Source organism: Phyllopteryx taeniolatus, chromosome 4 (genome assembly GCF_024500385.1).
Source record: "Phyllopteryx taeniolatus isolate TA_2022b chromosome 4, UOR_Ptae_1.2, whole genome shotgun sequence".
Taxonomy (NCBI): domain Eukaryota; kingdom Metazoa; phylum Chordata; class Actinopteri; order Syngnathiformes; family Syngnathidae; genus Phyllopteryx; species Phyllopteryx taeniolatus.
The window spans coordinates 16,992,936-17,014,749 of record NC_084505.1 but is presented as its reverse complement, the minus strand read 5'-3'; the positions used below and the strand labels follow the sequence as shown (position 1 = coordinate 17,014,749).

At 39.7% G+C, this 21,814-nt stretch overlaps 2 protein-coding genes and 1 long non-coding RNA gene across 13 annotated transcripts in view; 2 read left to right on the top strand and 1 right to left on the bottom strand.

The window, feature by feature from the left end:
- The window catches only part of pecam1b (platelet and endothelial cell adhesion molecule 1b), a 23,677-nt gene extending 13,179 nt beyond the window's left edge, over nt 1-10,498 (top strand). The window contains exons 9-16 of one of the 11 annotated variants that reach the window (XM_061770017.1): nt 1,296-1,397; nt 1,513-1,543; nt 3,478-3,557; nt 5,278-5,331; nt 6,045-6,134; nt 6,569-6,625; nt 7,997-8,019; nt 10,247-10,498. In XM_061770017.1, the coding sequence (XP_061626001.1) occupies nt 1,296-1,397; nt 1,513-1,543; nt 3,478-3,557; nt 5,278-5,331; nt 6,045-6,134; nt 6,569-6,625; nt 7,997-8,019; nt 10,247-10,348 (539 nt within the window). In that variant the 3' untranslated portion in view covers nt 10,349-10,498. Of the gene's footprint in view, nt 1-1,295; nt 1,398-1,512; nt 1,544-3,477; nt 4,505-5,277; nt 5,332-6,044; nt 6,135-6,568; nt 6,626-7,996; nt 8,020-10,246 lie in introns of those variants that run through there. The other 10 variants (XM_061770018.1, XM_061770019.1, XM_061770020.1 and 7 more) reach the window with 10 other exon arrangements.
- Nucleotides 5,340-21,814, bottom strand: part of LOC133476523 (uncharacterized) — a 21,873-nt gene continuing 5,398 nt past the window's right edge. The window contains exons 2-4 of the long non-coding RNA XR_009788074.1: nt 12,085-12,149; nt 11,319-11,402; nt 5,340-5,688 (exon numbers count right to left, since the gene is read on the bottom strand). This is a non-coding gene — a long non-coding RNA (uncharacterized LOC133476523). The remainder of the gene's footprint in view (nt 5,689-11,318; nt 11,403-12,084; nt 12,150-21,814) is intronic.
- Nucleotides 20,626-21,814, top strand: part of p4hb (prolyl 4-hydroxylase, beta polypeptide) — a 19,327-nt gene continuing 18,138 nt past the window's right edge. Inside the window, exon 1 of the mRNA XM_061770027.1 lies at nt 20,626-20,944. Coding sequence (XP_061626011.1) covers nt 20,806-20,944 — 139 coding nt within the window. The 5' untranslated portion in view covers nt 20,626-20,805. The remainder of the gene's footprint in view (nt 20,945-21,814) is intronic.

Sequence of the window (21,814 nt, the reverse complement as noted above, 5' to 3'; positions counted from 1 at the left end):
TTCTAAAGCTGTCAATGGCAGTGAATGTGTTTTAACTACGAAGCCGCACTGTTGTAACACGTGCATAATATGGGTTGGCATTGTCTTGCTGAATTAAGCAGAGATGTCCCTGAAAAAGACGTTGCTTGGATGGCAGCATATGTTGCTCCAAAGCCTGTATGCACCTTTCAGCATTAATGGTGCCTTCACACTTGCCCATCCCATGCGCACTAACACATCACATATGCTGGCTTTGGAACTTTGTGCTGATAACAATTCGGCTGATCCTTTTCCTCTTTGGCTTGGAGGATACGACATCCATGATTTCCCCCAAAAAATTGAAATGTGGACTCGTCAGACAACAGCACACTTTTCCACTTTACATCCGCCCAAAGAAGTCGCTGGCATTTCTGGGTGGTGTTGATATAGCATGTGGCTTTTGCCTTGCATGGTAGAAATTTGAACTTGCATTTTTAAAAGTAGAGACAAATTGTGTTAACTGGCAATGGTTTTCTAAAGTGTTCCTGAGACCACATGGCGCAATATCTTTTACACGGTGATGCTGGTTTTTAATGCTGTGCCGCCTGAGGAATCGAAGGTCACGGGCATTCAATGTTGTTTTTTTCGGCCTTGCCAATTAAGTGCAGAAATGTCTCCAGATTCTCTGAATCTTTTGATGATATTCTGAACTGTAGATGATGAAATGCCTGAATTCCTTGCAATTGTACGTTGAGAGATTTACTTTATATTGCCTGGCCGGGTGCTCTGCACCCCTAAACTTCTGATCCTAGAATCACTCCTGACTGGCCCATGTAACTTCAACTATATTAGCAATGGGGCTGTTTCTTTAACCAATCAAATTTTGAAATTCGTCTTCACAGGCCCAGAGCATTGGACCTTGATGAGCAGCTATTTGCAAAAGTGAATATATTTAATAATCAGCATCTCAGATGAGTATGATGCAAAGTATTTTACTTCAAAGGTTTTGTTTTTATTCTGAACTGCTCCAGATGATGTAGAGTATGTGGCACAGTTGCATGCTTTTATATTGGGATTTTGTACAGTATTGATGGTTTCTATAATTGCAACATGATAGTGGTGGATTATGTGGGGTAAATCCCTACTCAAGGCCCAGGTACAAAATGCACAAATCCACCACTGATAATAATACAGGTAGCGCAGACTTCAGTGCCTTGCTAAAGGGAATCTCAACAATGCTCAACAAGTGCACTCTCTTTTGTTTTGTATTTATTCTACAGACTTAATTTGTCATTTGTCCTGACTTTCCTGTCTTTCTACTGTGTCTCTCTTCACAGTGCGCCTGGCCCTATGGAAAAAAGCGGTGATCGTGGGCTTCTGTCTGCTGGTGGTGTCGGTGCTGGTGGTGGTGTTTGTGCTGTGCTTCAGGTGCAAGAGAGGTAGAGACACGTACAATGCCGCAGCAACTCACACCTCCTTAGTCTGACTGCATTTGAAGCAACCTCCTCCCGCACACCTCCTCCTGCTCTTCTCACATCTCCTCTCTTATTGTAGGTAAAAGGGAAGCAGCTGCTGAATTGTCAGTGTGAGTTGGCTCCACTACTTGCTTCCTCTCATTATGACAGATGATGTATAGCTGCGTTAGTCATAGTGCACCCGTATTGTTAGGCTGGCTGAGATGAGGGTCCAAGCAGGGTCTCTAGCCGAAAGGTTACATCTTGGGTGACCCAATCAGCGTGGACAGCTCTGAATACAGGTGTGATGACACCCCCAAAAAATGCATTGAGATCCAATTTAAAGTTGTGCTGTGTCACAAACACCTGAAGTAGATTTAAATGTCTACATACAGTATCTACCTCTTAAAAAAGGTCACATTTTTGTAATATAAAAAAAAGAAAGAGAACAATTGAATTAAAGATGAAACATTTCTAAACGTTTTCTACCTTTTAATATGAAGTATAACAATTATAACAAACTGAAACTTCATGGGGGAGGATAAAAAAAATGAGGTGACTGGTTTAGAAAATAGATGAATAGTTTTGGAACAGTGTTTGATAAGTAAAAAATAATAAAATAAATAAACCAAATAAACTAAGATAACAAACAAAACACAGACAAAAGGTGAGCCAAACAAACGCAAAGTGGTTAGCAAGGGAAAAAAAGTGGCACGATGCCATTTTAACAATAACTTAAAAAGGTCCAGACAATAATCACACAAGGGCAAAAAGTACGAAACAGACAAGATGTGTGTTTTAGTTTTTATTTTTATTTTTTTTTCTCTCATTTCTTTATCATTTTTGGAGAGACATCCAGTGCTTGGTCCTGTCACTGACATATGTGCCATATATTCTCCACTGTATGTACTATATGTGTAATGCTTTGGCAATTATTTTGGTTATTCTTTTGTACTCTTCTCTTGACTGATATCTTTCAGTGATGAGATATGATACTGTTGTTATGAGTGCAAAACACAGACTGGATATTATGTCTAGCTAATGCCTCCACTTCCTGTCATTGAAAAAAACGACAAGTCAGGTCAAACTATCTAGGACACAGATGAAGCTGTCTCATGATGGTGACGTTTTCTCAAACCAGAGTTTGCTAGGTTATAATCAGCAAAAGGAAGCAATTTTCTGATTTACTACAGTTTTTAATATAAACTATTAGAATATCCGCATTGGCGATGTAAGATCTAGAAAACTGCTGCTACATGTCATCTTGACTTTTTTTTACGCATGTCCCAGCTTCCAATCATGCCAGCAGTTAAATGTTTTTTTTTTTTTTAAAGATTTTTAAAAAATATATATATCTGAATTGTGCATTAAATATCACTTCAAGAACTATTTGAAAAAGCAAAGACTATCTTCTAAAATAACTTATCTCCATTCAAAAAAAAATACTCAGACCTGTCCACTTGTGATTAGATCACCCAAGATGTCATCACGGGATCAGAACAGGCATCATAAAAGTATTACATAATACACTCCTTGATGTCTTGCTTAGTTGATTCCACTGAGAAACAGCTGTTACTCCCATTCTGACCACATGTGGCCCCTTTGAGTAACAACAACGCTAAGGGATTAATAAGCAGTTAGATATTCCTTAATTTAAGTTATTTTCCAACCAATGAAATGAATGACTGTTAGTAAAAAGCATTTTTATATCTTAAAATGAGGCCATAGAACTATTATCTTTATAACAACACCTCCAGTGGTAGTTGCTGGTTCTATAAAGCATATACAGGTTTTACATGTCTGATGTAAAATACACAAGGATATTTATCGAATACAGTATTTGGAGTCTATAGCCTCTGGAAGTGTAATTCTGAGTGTAGTTTTTTTTTTTTTTTTAAAGACACATATCCTTATGTGTCGTCACTAACGATTCAAGCAGCTTGATCTCAATAGGTTCCAACACACAACATTTCCAGTATTGTTCTCTTCTGACATTTTGTAGACTTCAGATGATCTGACATCTTTTAGACTTCGTCCAGTTGACTTTATTCTCACCATTTCTCAGAAAGCCTTCGAGCCCTAAATCAGATGACTCTTTAACAGTGAGTCTAACCCGCGACACAGAGGTTAATAATGCAGCCCCAGGTAGATTGTGTTTTACTTTTTTTTTTAATTGTGCTCCACTGGCTATCTTCATCAGTCATTAATACAAACACGAGTCCTTTCATAGCATGTTGTGTGTGGTAGCCATTGCGATCCATCCTCACTCCATCATCCATGTTCTAATATGCATGCAGGGGTGACATTGTTGTAACCTTTGTTTAACATAAACATGCTTTGTTGTTGCTCAGTGTTACATGAAAGTGTTTAGTTGCTGACATTTTGCATGTACATTGTCTCTCTTTGTGTATTCCTGAGGCAACCAAAACAGGAATTGTTGTAGGGACGGTGTCTCGCCAAGCAGGAAGAAGCTGCTTAGAGTTGAATATTAGTAAATGACATTGTCAAATGTTGCAAACTGTTTAGAGCGCCCATTATCATCTTGTTCCAGACGGAGTGCCACACTATGATGGCATGGAGGGGAGGGTGACCAATGGGACACGAGCTAGCGCGGTGTCGCTTCCCACTGACATCAGCAACAGGAGCAGCTTCAGTATCCCAGCCACAGTGTAGAGACGCCCTACTTTGCAAGGGGCGGGGAGACACTTGTAAAACAGAACAAAAACATTCAAAGAAACACCAACAAAAGGAACCTTTTGTCCCACATTTTTCGATGTCGAGGGATGTGTTATAAGAGCAACGACTCGTCTCCTGCTGCTCCCTCTCCCCTCCCCCTGCAATCTAGATGGCCTTTGTTTTTCTCTATTTTTATATTTTATTTTTATTTAACATCACTGTCTTTGTCCTGTGCTTCTTTGTATGCTAGTCCGCAGGTGCATGTTTTTGAAATGTTGGGACATGTTTGAGCATCATTGTTGATCGTTTGAGTTTCAGATCCCTTTTATCACTATCGTAGGAAATGTGTGTATATATTTTGGTTGATTCCTTGGCTTGCTCAAATCCTTTTAGAATAAATAAATTGGTTCTATTTAGATGCGTGTCATCCCCATTCATTTGCTGCAACTACTGCATATAACACTAAATTGATTTACAAAAATGCTTCGAAAGAAAGATTATCTTATCATCATGCATTATGTCCTACATAAGGCCAAAGCAAGACTATGGGCAAATCTAACACTAACTTGATTCATTTCCCAAAAAGGAATGCACTACAGTGACTTCCTTTACAAAGTGAAACAATGGAGTCTGCGCGAAACTTCCTATGTTGACACAAAACAGCTTTTGTTGGTTTGAATGTGCGTAGCATGCGAAGGAAATTAATCTCATAAACCTTATTTAAGCAACGTGAGATTACATTACCAGCTGGGGATAAGCAACGCAGTTGTGTAAACATAATCTAATGTACTAAAGGAAGACAATTTACACAACGTAACACAGTCAGCTGGTCGAGTGAACACATTTTGATGTTCCTAAAGTCTAATCAAATTAATTTGGCGAGAAACATACTCGAGATCATGGATCCAACAATTACTGTTTGAAGAGCATACTGTAATTTGAAAACATTTAAAATTGCCTGAATAAAGCAAAATGCTTGGATTGGAACATTTCTACTTTTTTCAGCCACGTTATGCTAAGCTAAATCAATCCTCGGCAGGCTGCATTTCATATTAAACAGATGATATTCAGACGTGTGACTCTGTAAACTGGGCTTTTGATTACCTGTTGCAATATAGGTTCTCCCTGCATCAGATATTCTGTCCAACTACGCTTACTGTCTCACTGTGTGTCTATTTCGTCTGCACAGGTAAAGTGGAGAGAGTAGATATCAGCGTGTGGAGCGAGCGGCCGCCTGAAACAGGTGAGCATGTCAGCCTATATTGTCATTGTAAAGGTAAGGCCTGATGCCAATGAAGCCTGAGAGATTTGGTTTCCTGAAGGTTTAACTGCTAAGGTGACACAAAGTCAAAATGGATACATTGGGAACAAAAGATATTAATATGATATATTTTAAAAGGCACATGGTACGGTAACCAGAGGTTTGTGTATGAATGTTGCTTTCGATGAAGAATGCGTTGCGACTTTTGTTTACAGTGGTGGTTCATGCATTTGGTACGTGGGCCTTCATTGCGGACTGAACTTCCAACCAATCAGAGGAAGGAAAAATGCCGCCGTCATCGAGGGCCAGCTCACTGGCGCCACGGGTGTCAGGCTGGTCCTGTGAAGACAAATTTGAAACCTGATTAGTTAAAGGAACAGTCCCATTGCTAATATAGTGTAAATTACATCACCCAGCACTACTGACTCTGAAGGCCCTGGGCGGAATACACTGACATAGATGCTCAAATCTGACTGGACAAAAACAGATCTAACAACCACCTACACGTACTGGAAGCAGTGCATCCAAGAAAACTGCTACAGGAGTAGACTGATGGGAATGAATAAGCACAATTTCATGGAACAAATATTTAGAATTTAGGTTGTAAAAGTTGGTGATCAGGTCAGAAGATAATGCCCTTACTGCACAAAACTTTTTTTTTTTTTTCAATGACTTTTATTCATGTTCCAATGCAGCCAATGATGAGGAGAGCAGCATGGTGTCCAATGAGCCTGATGTGGAGTACACTGAGGTGGTGCATCCTCAGCCAGCAGACCCCTCCAGAGGTAAAGAGTCCACCCTCTTCTCTGTCCCTGAGTACTCGTCCTATTTTTCAGATTTTCCTTGCGCGTTCTAGACAACCATTTTTCCTTCCTTTCATATCTCCCTGTAAAAAAAAATAAAAAAAATCATCCCCCTAGTTGATAAGAGAGCAACACTTCCTAGGAGGGGCCTAATTACCCCTAATCAAGACATCTCCAGGTCGTTTGGGATTTCCACGACTGTTATAGATGCTGTAAACAGGAAGGGTTGAGCGAATTGCTGAGCTGGTCTCTGATACGGGGCCACTCTTCATTAATGTCCTGTGAGCTCAATACTGTAGAATGTGACCACTATCTATTTTTGCGTTTGTGTTAATTATACATCAGATTCTGCTTATCTTGACCATGTTGCCTTTTGATGACAAAACAGGCTAATGTGTTGAATTTTACATCAATAGCCCCCCTGAGGAAAGGCACAGAAACGATTTACAGCGAACTGCAGAACTCTCCACATGGTGAGTTAAATGTCTTTAAAGATGCCCTGATGGGCATAAAATGGTAAATTTTAGATTATATAGTTTTATCCCAATGTACAGAATATCAGTCAGTAAAAACAATATAAAAGTTGTCAAATGTTTTGCTTTTTATTGAGTAAAATAAGTATTTGATCTTCTACAACATAGTGAGCATTCTGGCTCCCACGCAGAGACTGGCGCGGATTTGGCACACATCTGTGCACAGTCAACCTACTTCCATTACACCCGACCCTAACTCGTCATGTGTATAAAGTACACCTGTTCCAGGAATCACTGTCTTACTTTCCAGTCTCTGTGGCATCATGTGCAAGACTAAAGAGCTGTCAAAAGATGTCAGGGACAACTTTTTGGGGCGTTTCTTTGAATGTTTTTGTTCCGTTTTAAAAGGGTCTCCCTGCCCCTTCCAAAGCAGGGCGTCTCTACACTGCACAAGGCTGGAATGGGTTACAAAACCTATTGGCGCCATTATTTGAAAGTGGAAGACACAAAATGACCATCAATTTGGTCTGATGGTCGGATTTGTGCAGTGAGGATGATCATAAGAAACGTTATGGGCCCTTACAAGTGCAGTACATTGTACAGGAACTTTATGATGTTAATAATCGGAAGGGATATGGTACCTCAATCACCAGGAAAACAGTTGGTAATACACTGCACCGAAATGGACTAACACCTTGCAGTTCAATTTATCCACTAGGGTATTTGTAATGTTCTAATAATGCAGCGATTGAAGTCTCTAAATTGGCCTTAGGTGTGAATGTGTGCGCGAATGGTTGTTTGTTTGTATGTGCCCTGCGATTGGCTGGTGACCGGTTCAGGGTGTACCCCGCCTCTCGCCCGAAGATAGCTGGGATAGGCTCCAGCACGCCCGCGACCCTAGTGAGGATAAAACGGTACAGAAAATGGGTGGGTAATAATGCAGCTAAATCGCTATATTGACAACTTTGGTTCAAAGTTAACAGGAAATCAATGAGAAGTTGTACTACTAATGGTTGGACAAGTTTACCCAAAGAGACCAAACTGACCATATCCTGTTACTGCTGGGAGGAACTTCCTGTTATTGGAACAGCTGCCAGATGCTGGATGCTGTCAAGCATCCCTCTGAGTACCAAGACTTCCTTTCCAACCGTGACTAAAGAAATTTGCATTCTTGTAAGATTGTGGATTGGAATGACAGCAGTAGAAGCAAATGGCATCTGGTTTGCTTTTGGTGGTGAAACCAAAGTGAGTCCGCAAGGTCAGCCGTGTCCGGGCATCTGGCAAATGACTCATGATGAATACCGCTGATGTCAGATGATGACTAAACGGTACACATCTAATACGCCTGACCTGTGACCCTTTTCTCTGTAGGTGCTGAGGACCATCACGGCTATGTGAGTTTATTACAATCACACCTACGCAGCCAGGCTTACTATTGGTCTCGCAATTTTAAGCATTGCTTGTTTTAACCACCACCCTCAGAAGTTACAAATATTTAAATGAGGCTTCGAAGCCGTTAAAAAACAAGATGTTCTCGCACCTCTCATACGCTGTTGGCATGTCTGCTGAATACAGTGAAACCACACCCTGCTCAACTGTCAATCAAATACATTTATATGTCCAACATCTTTCTTATGCCTACACATCCCTATGTCTGATCCACGCAAATATATGCGCTTAAAGCCTCCGGTGGCTGGAATACATCCCAACAAGTCGTCGAGGGGCTTTTCCAAGCCGCAAGGAGAGGTGCTAGCTCGCGGGCTCGTCCAATTCATCGCTGTCGGCTGTTATGGTAGCCCGAATAATTTAATTTAAATAATGACATTGAACTACTCCAGCAAGATGCATTTTCAGGGTGTAGGCATAGCTAGTTAGGGAAAGAGAAATGGGCCAAGTAATTATAAAAATGGAACTCGCAAATGCGTCGGATATGTACCGATGCAAATAAAGGCACTCCGTTCTTATATCACTGAATTCACTTTAGTCTCTTTACTCCAGTTGAAGAACACAAAACATCTTGTAGAAGTATTTTCAATGTACTTTTTTAATCCTATTACATTACAAGCATCAATAGTCAAGTCAAATTTTAAATAGTTTCAAGTTTGGGAAGGATTTTGTGAGATGGATTGACATACAATGAAAATCCCCAACATGATCAAACATGATATCCATTGCAATAACTGTGTAAACAATTCGGCCTTTACAAAGGTAATAATGCTCAGTTATGGCAGAGAGCTACAGTACTTCACAATGTTCATTACTGATTATCGAACAAAACTGAACATTGTCTTTGTAAATCAAATATTTGATACAACTCTTGTGTTGAATAACACTGTATTGTGCAAGTGGTCATAACGTTGTGGTTGGCCGGTGCATTTCATTTGGTGCAACAGGTACAACCACAATAACATAGATAACTTACTACTACTCCTCTTACTACATACCACTGCATGGCGTGTTTCAGCCCCTCCCTATTTTAGTGATCCTCAGCAGCCTGATGATCCAGAGCAAGAGGGAAGCCGCCGTCAAAGTTTCCACACAAGAACAAAGCCGTTTGGGCTGGGGCTTCCTTCCTTCCTTATCGGCCCCCAAGATCAGCGCTGCGCCTCAGTCAAATTACCTTGAGGACCGACTCAACTTAATCGTTTCTGTTCTTCACCATCATGAGCTAACGCCTTGATGGCATTCCAGTAGTTTGTTGTCATAGTAATTCATTCTTACACAATGTTTTTGCTGCGTTTCAGGGTGCTAATGTTTGGCAGGTATAGTCACTGACATACGGTGGCCCTGAAGTGCAAAACACAAGAGCAAATAATTAAACACAACGGCAAGTTAAAAAAACATGACAGCAAATCACTAATCTCAAAGACGAAAAAATAAACACAACAGCAAATCCAAAAACACAACAACAAATAACTAATCCAATCAAATTTTCCCTCTCGTCCAATCAGCTTTGAGTCTTATCCCTGACCGGTACCTACCTTTTTCCAGAGCTTAATGTCGTTGTTTTTTCATTTGCTGTTGTGTTTAGTTACCTGTTGTTGTGATTTGTTATTTGCTGTTGGGTTTTTTGATTTGCTGTAGTGTTTACATATTTGTTTTCTGCTTTGCTGTTGTTTTTGACTTCCTGTTGTGATTAGTTATTTGTTGTTTTTTTATTTGCTTTTGTGATTAGTTAGTGTTTTTTTATTTGCTGTTTTTGTTTAATTTTCTGTTGTGTATTTTAATTTGCCCTTGTGTTTAGTAATTTGCTGTTGTGTTTTGAACTTCAGGGCCACCGTACTGACATGATATTGGGTACAGCCTAACAATCTAATTGGTTACAATACTACACTCTCTATCAAAGACTGCCTATTATTGAGTTGCTGTAGAATAGAACTACACTGTATCATATTGAGCAGCATTTATATGTTCCTCCTCTTATAATATTTGGACTACATCAGTGTGATTAGGTGCAGTTCTACACCACTGCGAACTACAACTACAATATTAAACATTTTGTGAAAAATTAATGTCACTTTGACCAATGTCAGTCCAAATTGAATCTTGGATCTCATTTAGATTGAAAAGATGATCACCCTTGAATCCACAGTAATGCCTAACCATGTACTGTGTGTGCAGGGTTCTGTGGAGTATGCTGATCTCAATGGTGAACAACATGAGATGAATCACTATCCAGTAGAGCACAACAACTGCGAGGATCTGCCAGTTCCAGTGGATTAGTCAGACAAATAATCAGCAACATCACACACTGTTCTGTTTCCACAGCACTCACATGTCATAAACACACTTCTGTAGGCCCTCTGACGTTCCTACGAGCAACATAAATGACTGCTGTAAATATTTGCTCATTAATAAAGGCATGTCATTCTTGTTGTGCCAGTGTTTGCGGCCAAGATATAGCAGTAATATTTACCAACTTTTTCATTTCCTCAGCATTTGATTTGCACCAAAAATCTTAATTTGTATTCATTTTAATTCGTAATTTTCTATACTGTTTATTAGGGTCACAGGTGACCTGCACAGCTGACTTTGGGCGAGAGATGGCGTAAACACATGGACAGTGTAGAGTCTTCACAATTAACCGAACATGCATGCTTTTGGAATGTGGGAAGAAGTCTGAGTACCCGGTGAAAATCCACACAAGCAGGAGGAAAACATGCAAACTCCAAAGAGGAAAGCCACTTTCCAAGCATAGTCCATATAAATAATTGAATCCTATATAAATAATTGAATCTCATATTATATATACACATATATATATATATATATATATATATATATATATATATATATATATATATGTGTGTGTGTATAAATAAATATATAAAGACCAAGCCACATTTAATCTTCAATGCCCTTGCTAATGGAAGGAGGTTTTCACTGAAAATGTCACGATACATGGCCCCGTTCATTCTGTCCTTTACACGGCTCAGTCGTTATGGTCCCTTTGCAGAAAAACAGCCCCAAAGCATGATGTTTCCCCCCACCCCCATGCTTCACAGTAGGTATGGTGTTCTTGCTCTCTAGCAAACTTCAGACGGGCCTGGACATGTACTGTCTTAAGCATGGGGACACGTCTGGCACTGCAGGATTTGAGTGTGGTACTGATGGTAGCCTTTGTTACTTTGGTCCCAGCTCTCTGCGGGTCATTCATTAGGTCCCCCCGTGTGGTTCTGGGATTTTTGCTCACCATTCTTGTGATCATTTTGACCCCACGGGGTGACATCTTGCCTGGAGCCACAGATCGAGGGAGATTATCAATGGCTTCCATTTTCTAATAATTGGACAGACACACACAGTGAAGAAGTTACAGGTCTGTGAGAGCCAAAAATCTTGCTTGTTTGTAGGTGACCAAATACTTATTTTGCTGAGGAATTTGCCAATTAATTCATAAAAATCAGACAATGTGATTTTCTGGATTTTCATTTTCTCATTTTGTCTTTCATAGGTGAGGTATACCTATGATGAAAATTACAGGCCTCTCTCATCTTTTTGAGTGGGAGAACTTGGACAATTGGTGGCTGGCTAAATACTTTTTTGCTAAGTATTTAGCCAGCCACCAATTATATATATATATATATATATATATATATATATATATACTATATGTCCCCTGCGATTGCTTGGCGACCAGCTCAGGGAGTACCCTGCCTCTCGCCCAAAGATAGCTGGGGTAGGCTCCAGCACACCTGCAACCCTTAACGATAAGCAGAACAGAAAATGGATGGATGGATTGCAAGCAACATACGTAGTTGCAAATTAATGCCATTATTAAAGTATTTTCCTCAAGAATAGAGTATATGCTAGCTGTGTTAGTTGCTATGCCAAAGAAAAGCTTTGCTATTAATGTCTTTTTCTAAAAATATGAGTAACAAGGTTAAATTGGTTTAAGTGACACAGTGTATCCATCACGGCTGAAAACATTGAAAAACGTATGAATAGAAGAGAGGACTTACCTTAGATGTACTCACGGTCAGAACAATTAGTCTGATGAATCATATCTGCTGAGTCATGTAGCTCACTTTTTATGACGGTTGACGGTTGTATTAACAGGTTTGCATGTATGTTAAGAGACAGAGCAGAGCATAATTACTGCAATTTAAAATGTCTTTGATAAAAAACATTTTTTTCAGCAATTACAAGGAAGACATCAATAAATTAATTCTGATTTAAAACCTATTTTATCTGTTAATTTTGAGATACCAGTACAGGTTGGTCATAAAGATGGAGGGAGAGAAATAAAGCTATTTTACGAGGTTACTATTTTGTATTTTAAATAATATTCAGGAATGACTTTTACATTTTGTCTCAGGACAAAATATCATGTACACAACAAGAAAATGTCCTCCGATTCTGGAACTAGCTCTATATGTGCATGGCTATTGGCACACAACCTGTCCAGGGAGTACTCCAGTTACCAACAGCCCTAATAAGAACAATGAGAAATGGATGGATGGACAATAATCTTTATTAACCTCTTTAAAAAAAAAATGATTAACCCTTCCTGACTGAGTGTAGCCCCGTTCCCCATTTCTACGTGCTAATGTACTAAACCACACGGAAAACAGTCTGCATTACATTTTGGGCAGTTTTTATGAACATTAATTTCACACTTGAATCCCTGCTTTAGATTAAATGTAAAATGCCAAATGGAAAGAGAAAAGAAAGTAAGGAACTTATTTGCAACAGCGCCACCTGGTGGAGCACAATCCGAATTTTATCAACGATATACTTGCACTGGAAACACAACACTGGTTGCATCCCACTTTTATATTTGGAACTTTTTAGGTAGCTCCTTGCTCCTCTGTTTACATGCAAGCTCCTCCCACCAGAAATTCCATCGAGGAGCCAGAATATTGACAGAGGAGAGGATGCAGGATGTGACGTCATTCAATCGAGACGTCTATTAGAGATGACGTCAAGTCATTTTCGCGTCACAAATGAACCGTCTGTGCGGCTAAACAATTACTATCGCCACAAATGTCGACTTTATGCTTTATATATTAAGTGGGATTGCATTAACGTCAAATTTAATCAACACAGTTACTCTTTACAACGTTGCAGATGCAAGGACGATCGTGATTGGTCAATCCCAAACCGATTAGATTCCACAATGTATTAAAAAACAGAAAAAGTGGAGCACATCACTATTCTTGCTTCCTTGGGTGTCCAAGTATTCCTTTATTAAAAACGTATAATATATGGGGAAGGCACAATTAGTTTCCTGCCGTTATTTGGCAAATCAGCTGTTAAGAATTACAACAGTTAAGAGCCTTCTAAAATAAATATATAAGTAAATAAAAGATACTGTATGTTATTTTAAACACAGTAGACAAATAAACATTTTATATCATACCAGCTTAATTGTCTCATAAGCTTTTTTTTTTTTAAATAATACACAACGGATAAACAAATACATGTTTTTTCTAAATTAACTTAACTCTCCGGCGTATTCTAAAGAAATTAAAAATACAAACCCACAATATGCATGATGAGTTTGTATAAAAATAACAAACTATATTTGAGGCAAAAAATAAAATAAATATCCCAAGTCTTTCTTCACTGTTTGCAGCCTGCAGCGTCATCTTGTGGCAGAAAACTACATACAGTACTTTGTTGTAAAAATGGAATCATGTGAATGTACTGTCATATAGAGTAAAGTACTATAGTTCGGAATTTGTTAAGCAAAAGGTCGTTGTCGCCTTTTTTTAAAACCAGTTTAAAAATTGTTTGTATAGTTGTATGGTGTCTTTCCAATTGGTTTTTTAACAACCAGCATCAGGCAGGTCTGACATTCCATCCATCCATCCAACCTGTCATCCTGTCAAAACTAATAAAATGTTTATGCAACTCTTGCAAATTAAACTACCGTGCAGCTTCCTCAGCTCATTTTGTGGTTGGCTCACAGTTTCTAATTTATTTCCATAAGCGTCTGGAAGGTTTACTTCTCCTTCCCCAGCCTGCTCAAATAGTGCACAACGTTGCACACAAACATGGGCTCCAGTGAATACTAATGTTCAAATTTGTTGGCTTAAGTGAACACCGACAAGTTTTTGCCAGAAACTATGCATGGATGTGTGTTTACTGATTGTTCTGCTGTACCTGGTTGCCATGCTTTTACTCTTAAAAGCACTCAGATGTTGTCTGAGTGCAACATACTTGAAGTACAACCATAACATGTGAAGTTAATTGGACTCTTCATACAGTATAATGCTTGCCTGTTTAACTGTGAGTATATAACACAGTATTTCAGCTGGACTCTAAATCTGCCTGTCATAATCAACCTGTGGTGTGGCAAGAGAGGAAGTAAACATTGCCTTCTCACTGTTGGGTATGCAAACTCACTTGGGAGGTAGCCTCTATTTGAAATCATATAGGCCCGTATCAGTACTGTGCAACAGTGTCCTTGAAGAGCGTTGTTTTCAATATAGTAATACCTTGACTTATCAGTTTCATTTGTTCTGTGACCAAGTTTACTCAATTTACTTGTTAATATTCCCCATTGGAATGAACTGAAATTTTATTAATCCTTTCAAGCCCCTCAAAACCGCTATCATTTTTGTTGTTGCATGTTTTTAATGGAGTCTATGCACGAAGCACTTGTGCATTTGGTGTAAGGTGGCGTTTTAACTTCTTAACTGTCGATGCATAGTGACAACCTGGGAAATGGGTTCAAACTCAAAACCGAGTTGGCACTGAACATAGAAGCACAAAGCAGCGTTGGCTTGAGGGGCTCAATCGTCATCGTCTTTGAAAACTCCAATCTAAGTCAGGGGCGGCCCATAACCGAGGCCTTTTGTCGCATGCCTGCCACAACAAATATACAACATTCTGTACACTCATTTTTCCCTGATTGAAATTAGTGCAAGAAATGTAATAAAACTGAAACAGATGCATACATATTCCATCTTTAAAGACTCTTTCAAAAGATGTTGAACATGATGAATAAAACATGCATGCAACCAGTAGTGTAATAAACCAATATTCAGATTATAAATTTAGGCCATATTCAGAGTTTGATGCAAATGATTTCTCTTTGTCCCATTAATTCAAGGGTAACATGGGCCAGCACTGCTAGGGTTGGCATGGCAACTGCACCGAACACTCAACACTCTGCCTCGCAGTCTGCCAGCATGCTTGTTAAAATCCCATTAAGCTTTAATGATGTGACGTCACTGACGCCGTAAAAACAGCAATTCAGTTGCTTGTTGAGCAAAATGTCGTTTTTCCTCAATTACTTCTACTTTCTGAGCTAAGTAAGGATGTTGACAATTTATGAGCGATTAAATGCACTCTTAAGATACTTTGTGCATCTTGTGGTCAGGTGAAAACAAAGTTGATTTAGCCTCTCCTATTTGTATAAAACACATCAATAGCCTACATTGTAATGCTATATTGTGTTTTGGCATCATAAGGGTCATTCCAGAATTGGAGGACAATTTAGGCATCATTTTTGAAAAATGTACCATTTATTTAATATTTTTTGTTGTGCTTTTAAGAAAATAAATCATCATATAATTTGATTTGTCCAGCTCAACCATCAATGGTACACCATTTTATGTATAAGATATTTCATTTGTCAATATCCTATATTTTTCTGTGGTTGGTGCAACAGCTACTCAGGCAACTGAAAATGATATATTTCCAACATGTTGTTGAATAAAACCTTTACAATTAAATAAAGACATTTATTTGTATTTATTTTTTACCATTTTATGATTTCCTTTTTTTTTTTGGGGTGTAGCTAAATGGGGGCCCATGACTTGGGCCTACCCCACTATATGAGAACTTCAGTGCCTTTGTTCACACCACCGCTTATCTGGCGCAATTGTGACGTGCCGTTAGTTAGCTAGCGATGTCTTCACCCCGAAAATGCATCTTCCTTTCGAATAGTTCGCTTTTGTCAAACGTGAGTGAGTCCAAGTCACACAGAGAAAGGCGGAGGGTATTTTTCTTTTCTTTTTTTAAAATCCAACGTGACAGCCTGCCGTGTGGACTGGGGCTTCAGGCTGCGTGGCAGCTTTAGATCACCTTGTTGTTGTGGTGTGGAAAAGCCCCACGATGACCCGGTGGAATACAGTATATTCCAGCCACCGGCAGCTGTAAGCAGCTAAAACGTAGTTATGTGGGCATAAGAAAGATGCCGAATGACGGAGCATCCATTTACCAAAGTCGTAGTTAAGCTATTTGATTGACAGTTGATTGTGGTTTCAGTGAATTCAGAGGACATGCCCACAGTGTTCTACAGCAAATACAATGGCTTGATTTTTATTTGATTTTTTTATGATTTTGAAGCCTCATTCTATACAGTATATTTAGTGATTTATTTATTTTTTAATCATCCAGATATCGCAGGGTTGTAATCATTCTTCCCTGTGGTGTGTCAAATTCAGAAGACATTATCTTTCACTTTACAGGGAGTTTAAGGCAATGCTCAAGAGCTATTTGGTATTTTCTCATAGTATTTACAAATCACTTTTACTACAGCCACCGTGACACTGTGTCTCAGGACAGCTATAATTTATACAACAAGTACATGCTTCTGTGTTTTGTACATGAATTAATTAAAATTTCATGAGGGAGGGGGATAGATTATATCCTCCAATTCTGGAATGACCCAGGTCAAGACAAAATATTTTCATACTCTACCAACCTAATATGGCATGACAATTATTTAAATACCTAATCATAAATTTGTTTCACTAATCTAAGTACTGCACATACTGTACATTGAGAGTAAGAACCTTCTCATTGTACATTAACATCTCCTAGTTTAGCAGCTCATATTTCTTTAGAATATTACAATAGCAGTACAGTAGGATTTTGATTTTGTGTGTAAAAATTTCAGAGCTTGTTTATAGGTAATTATGATGGCCTTCAGGTTGGTCTAAACGCCATATACAATATGTCATGTAGGGGCATAATCATTGATGAGTTTTTGGCTTACATGTGGCAGAAATGAATCCTGCACTCCATCATAAACAGCCACACCGTGAAACATGGGCGCGGCAGCATCATGCTGCGGGGAGGCTTTTCTTCAGCTTGGACACGGAAGCTGATCTGAGTTGGTGGAAGGTTGGATGGAGCCAAATACAGGGCAAACTCGGACGGAAACCTGTTTGAGTCAGCAAAAGACTAGAGACTGGAACAGAGGTTCACCTTGCAGAAGGGCAACGACCCAAAACATACAGCCAGAGCTACAATGGAATGGTTGAAATAAAAAGATATAAAGTATATTAATGTACAGTATTAGAATCACCAGTCAAAGTCCAGACTTAAATCTGATTCAATTTAAGCTATTTTGCAAAGAAGAATGGGAATGAAAATGTTCAGCTTTGAGAGGTGTAAAACCGGTAAAGACAAACCACAGAAGTCTGTAATTGCAGAGAAAGGTGGTGCTCCAAAGCACTGACTCATGGAGGCTGAATAGTTTTCACATTTTTATATGTAAAAATATTTGAAAACAATGTGTCATTTTCTGGCAGCAGGGTGGCCGACTGGTTAGAGCGTCAACCTCACAGTTCTGAGGACCCGGGTTCAATCCCCGGCCCCGCCTGTGTGGAGTTTGCATGTTCTCCCTGTGCCTGCGTGGGTTTTCTCCGGGCACTCCGGTTTCCTCCCACATCCCAAAAACATGCATTAATTGGAGACTCTAAAAATTGCCCGTAGGTGTGACTGTGAGTGTGAATGGGTCTTTGTTTGTATGTGCCCTGCGATTGGCTGGCAACCAGTTCAGGGTGTACCCCGCCTCCTGCCAGATGACAGCTGGGATAGGTTCCAGCACCCCCGTGACCCTAGTGAGGAGAAGCGGCTCTGGAAATGGATGGGTGTCATTTTCCCTCCACTTCACAATTATGTGCCACTTCAGTACGTGTTGGTTTATCACATGAAATTCCAATAACTGCCCTGTACGTTTGAGGTTCTAACTTCAAAATGTTGAAAAGGGCAATGCGTACTTTTGCAAGCCACTGTAATGTATAAATATATAAAAAGTACAACAGCTCTTTTACTTTATCTAAAATATTTATGTTGCAGCAATAAATGTTGAATGGAGACCTAAAACACCCCTACATTAGAACTTGCAATTAACAAGAACATTTAAACTGTAAATACAATCCAGTTGTACCAGTTCCTACTTACTGTAGGCCTGCCCTGAAAAAATAAACTTAGCATCTTCATCTACTATATGTGTTTGTATAGCAGATGATAAGCATGATGTTAATATTCCAGTATAGAGTATTCTGTGCACAGATGCTGTTTTCCCTGACAGTTTCTTCATGTGACGCCAGTTTAAACAACTTTACAACTGTCCAGGATGTAGGCACTGACTATACCAGATGAGCTGCCTCTCAGGTTACTTGTGCATTTATTCCAAACGTCACAGTGATGAGTATTTAGTATTTAACTGTTCATATACGATTCAACAGGGCAAGCTCTAATAATGCACCTTGTGGTTAAAAAACAACCACACACACAAACAAAAACACAAAAACCTTGGTCATCACCCTTTATGCAGTTCCTATATGGTATTAGACACAAACTCCATGGATAACATAAATAATATATAATTTTGCTAATCTATTTTTTTTCTGCTGCAAGCTTGGTGTCTCCGAACTGGCGCTAATTTGTGTTTGTAGAATAGAAAACAATAGAATGCTATCAGATAGTTCCTTCAATTTTCTGATATATGCTAAATGTTAACCTTAATCAAAATGTTAACATGAAGTACTAAAGTTGTTAAATGGTTGCTCATTATTTATTCCATGCAGATCTCAGATGTTGAGCGTTTGTGGTACACCTAATTCGAATTTTGCATGAACATATGTGTTAAAGAAAGCTTACCTAATGTATTTGGTTGGTTTCTTTTGTTGGCTTTTAGTGTTAGTAGTTATTTTATATGTCTATGAAAATGTACAGTCCCCTCCAAAAGTATTGGAACGGCAGGGGCAATTCCTTTGTTTTTGTTGTCTGCTGAAGACATTTGGGTTTCAGATCGAAAGATGAATATGAGACAAAAGTTCAGAATTCCAGCTTTTATTTCATGGTATTTACATCTAGATGTGTTAAACAACTCAGGACAGAGCACCATTTGTTTGAAGCCACCCATTTTTCAAGTGAGCAAAAGTATTGGAACAGATGTGATTAACTTAACTTAAAGTGAATAACATTTATTATTTGGTGGCATAACCCTGACTTGTAATAACTGCATCAAGCCTGTGACCCATTGACTTCACCAGACTGTTGCATTCTTCATTTGAAATGCTTTTGCAGGCCTTTACTGTAGCCTATTTCAGCTCTTGTTTGCTTCTGGGGGTTTCTCCCATCAGTCTCCTCTTCAGGAGGTAAAATGCATGCTCCATTGGGTTAAGGTCCAGTGATTGACTTGGCCAGTCAAAGAAAGACATTCCACTTTTCCCCCCTGATGAAGTCCTTTGTTGTGTTGGCAGTGTGTTTTGGGTCATTGTCTTGTTGCATGATGAAGCTTCTCATGATTAGTTTGAATGCATTTTTTCTGGAAATTCATTCATTCATTCATTGATCCTCACTAGGGTCGCGGGCGCACTGGAGTCTACCCCAGCTATCTAGCAAGAGGCAGGGTACACCCTGAAATGGTCGCCAGCCAATCGCAGGGCCGCCGGCCAATCGGAGGGCACATATAAACAAACAACCATTTGCACTCAGGCGGCACGATGGGCGACTGGTTAGAACGTCTGCCTCACAGTTCTGAGGACCGAGGTTCAATCCCCAGCCCCGCCTGTGTGGAATTTGCATGTTCTCCCCGTGCCTGGATGGGTTTTCTCTGGGCACCCTGGTTTCCTCCCACATCCCAAAAACATGCTTGGTAGGTTGATTGAAGGCTCTATATTGCTCGTAGGTGTGTCTCCAGTAAGTCTCTAGAATCACCCCTGAGGTGAGGTAACATTTTATAACCAATCCTCGTGTTGCGTTGACACCCTGAATGTTTTTTGTTGTTGTGATAATAAATTACGTGGGTTTTTTTTCAAGCTAGTTTCCTGTTGGATCAGGAAGTAGATAAATTATGTGTAGTGCGTTGACACCCTGAATGTTTTTTGTTGTTGTTGTTGTGATAATAAATTACGTTTTTTTTTTTTTAAACTAGTTTCCTGTTGGATCAGGAAGTAGATAAATTATGTGTCGTATATTTATGGATGTGCAGGAGGGATTCTTCATTTGCATTAGTTAACAAGAAACGGAAATAGAAAATAGCTTCACTTTGATCATTGTGTCAATATTGTACGCAAAGAAATGCAAGAAGGTCCGAAAAGGTATTTTGTTGTGACTGACGTTTCCTATAGTGTTGCCCTCTTACGACAATGGCGGATCTCATGCCTTTGACTGGAAACGAGATGACCAAAAAATAATTGAGACGTAGTCGGTGACGTCGGGGAACTAGGCTTTCACTTCCAGGTGCGGGAAGCTGCGGTCCAGTCACAATTCAACACGAACGGCTTCGGGCCTCATAAATACGCATGCGCACTGCAGCTGACCTCTCTCTACTTTCTGCCACGTTAGTAGCGGTAGACACAAACTAGCAAGCTACTAATTCCAACTCCGAGCAACAACAGAATTACCAGCAACTTGAGCGGCTCCACTTTTTCCGTTAAACTTTAGCCCACCGCTCTTTGTTTTGTGCTGAAGAACCCTCGAAGGCAAAAATGCTCAAGTTTGTCATCCTGTGCACGTTAGCTGTAGCCAGTCGGGCTGAAATCGCCGAGGAAGACGACGTTCTGGTCCTGAAGCAGAGTAACTTCGAGGAGGCTCTCCAAGCGCACCCCGACATCCTGGTGGAATTCTGTAAGCATGACGACCGCTGGCACAATAGCACAAGCTAATGTGGAGTACTGACTCGTCGTTTTGTCTCGTTAGCGTGCAGGCTAACTGGGGCCAGTGGTAATTAGCAGTAAACTTTTGTCACGTTCGACAGGTTGTCCCTGCCAAGTGACCCATTACTGGAGTCTCCACGAATGACCCATTTTCTCATTTCAATCATTACATAATGAGTTTCGTTTCACAAAATCTTGTCATCTATATTCTGTCTATGACGAGATTTGTCGAACCACTTAAAACACTGATCATTACCGAGATGGCAACGAAAACACTTGCTATTTGCTCTCGTGAGTTTTGCTGTCATTTTACTATTGCAGTGAAAAGGGGCGTTGTTGGTGAATTGAACAAGTCACTATATGTGGCGTTCAAAGCTCGTCCCAGTGTCGACGCTAGCAAACTGCATGCCTCCCCGTGGACCATTCACAAGCCGACCAGTGGATGATGGGTGGGATGATTTGTTTGCTGACGTATTTCTCATCTGGGCGGAATCTCTGTTGGGTTATGGAGCTAAATTGACGTGTACTTCACCAAACGTACAGTGTTTACACAGATTGCACAGCACTTAAAGTTGGATTGCACAACACTTAAATTTCGCCTAAACTGATTAAATTTGTCCATCTGAAAGTGTCACAATTAATTTATGTTTAGAACAGTTCCCAGAGGTGTCTTAATAAAAATGTATACCATGCTTTTGTCAAAATATCCCAAAGATCAATAATTTAGTACACTTTGCGCACCCTATTTTTGTCTTGCTGAAATTTGCCTGTTTGTGAATGTTGTCCTGTCGAAAGCAAGTAAACCAGCCCTAATCTTACTCTCCATATGGCAGTGACCGTG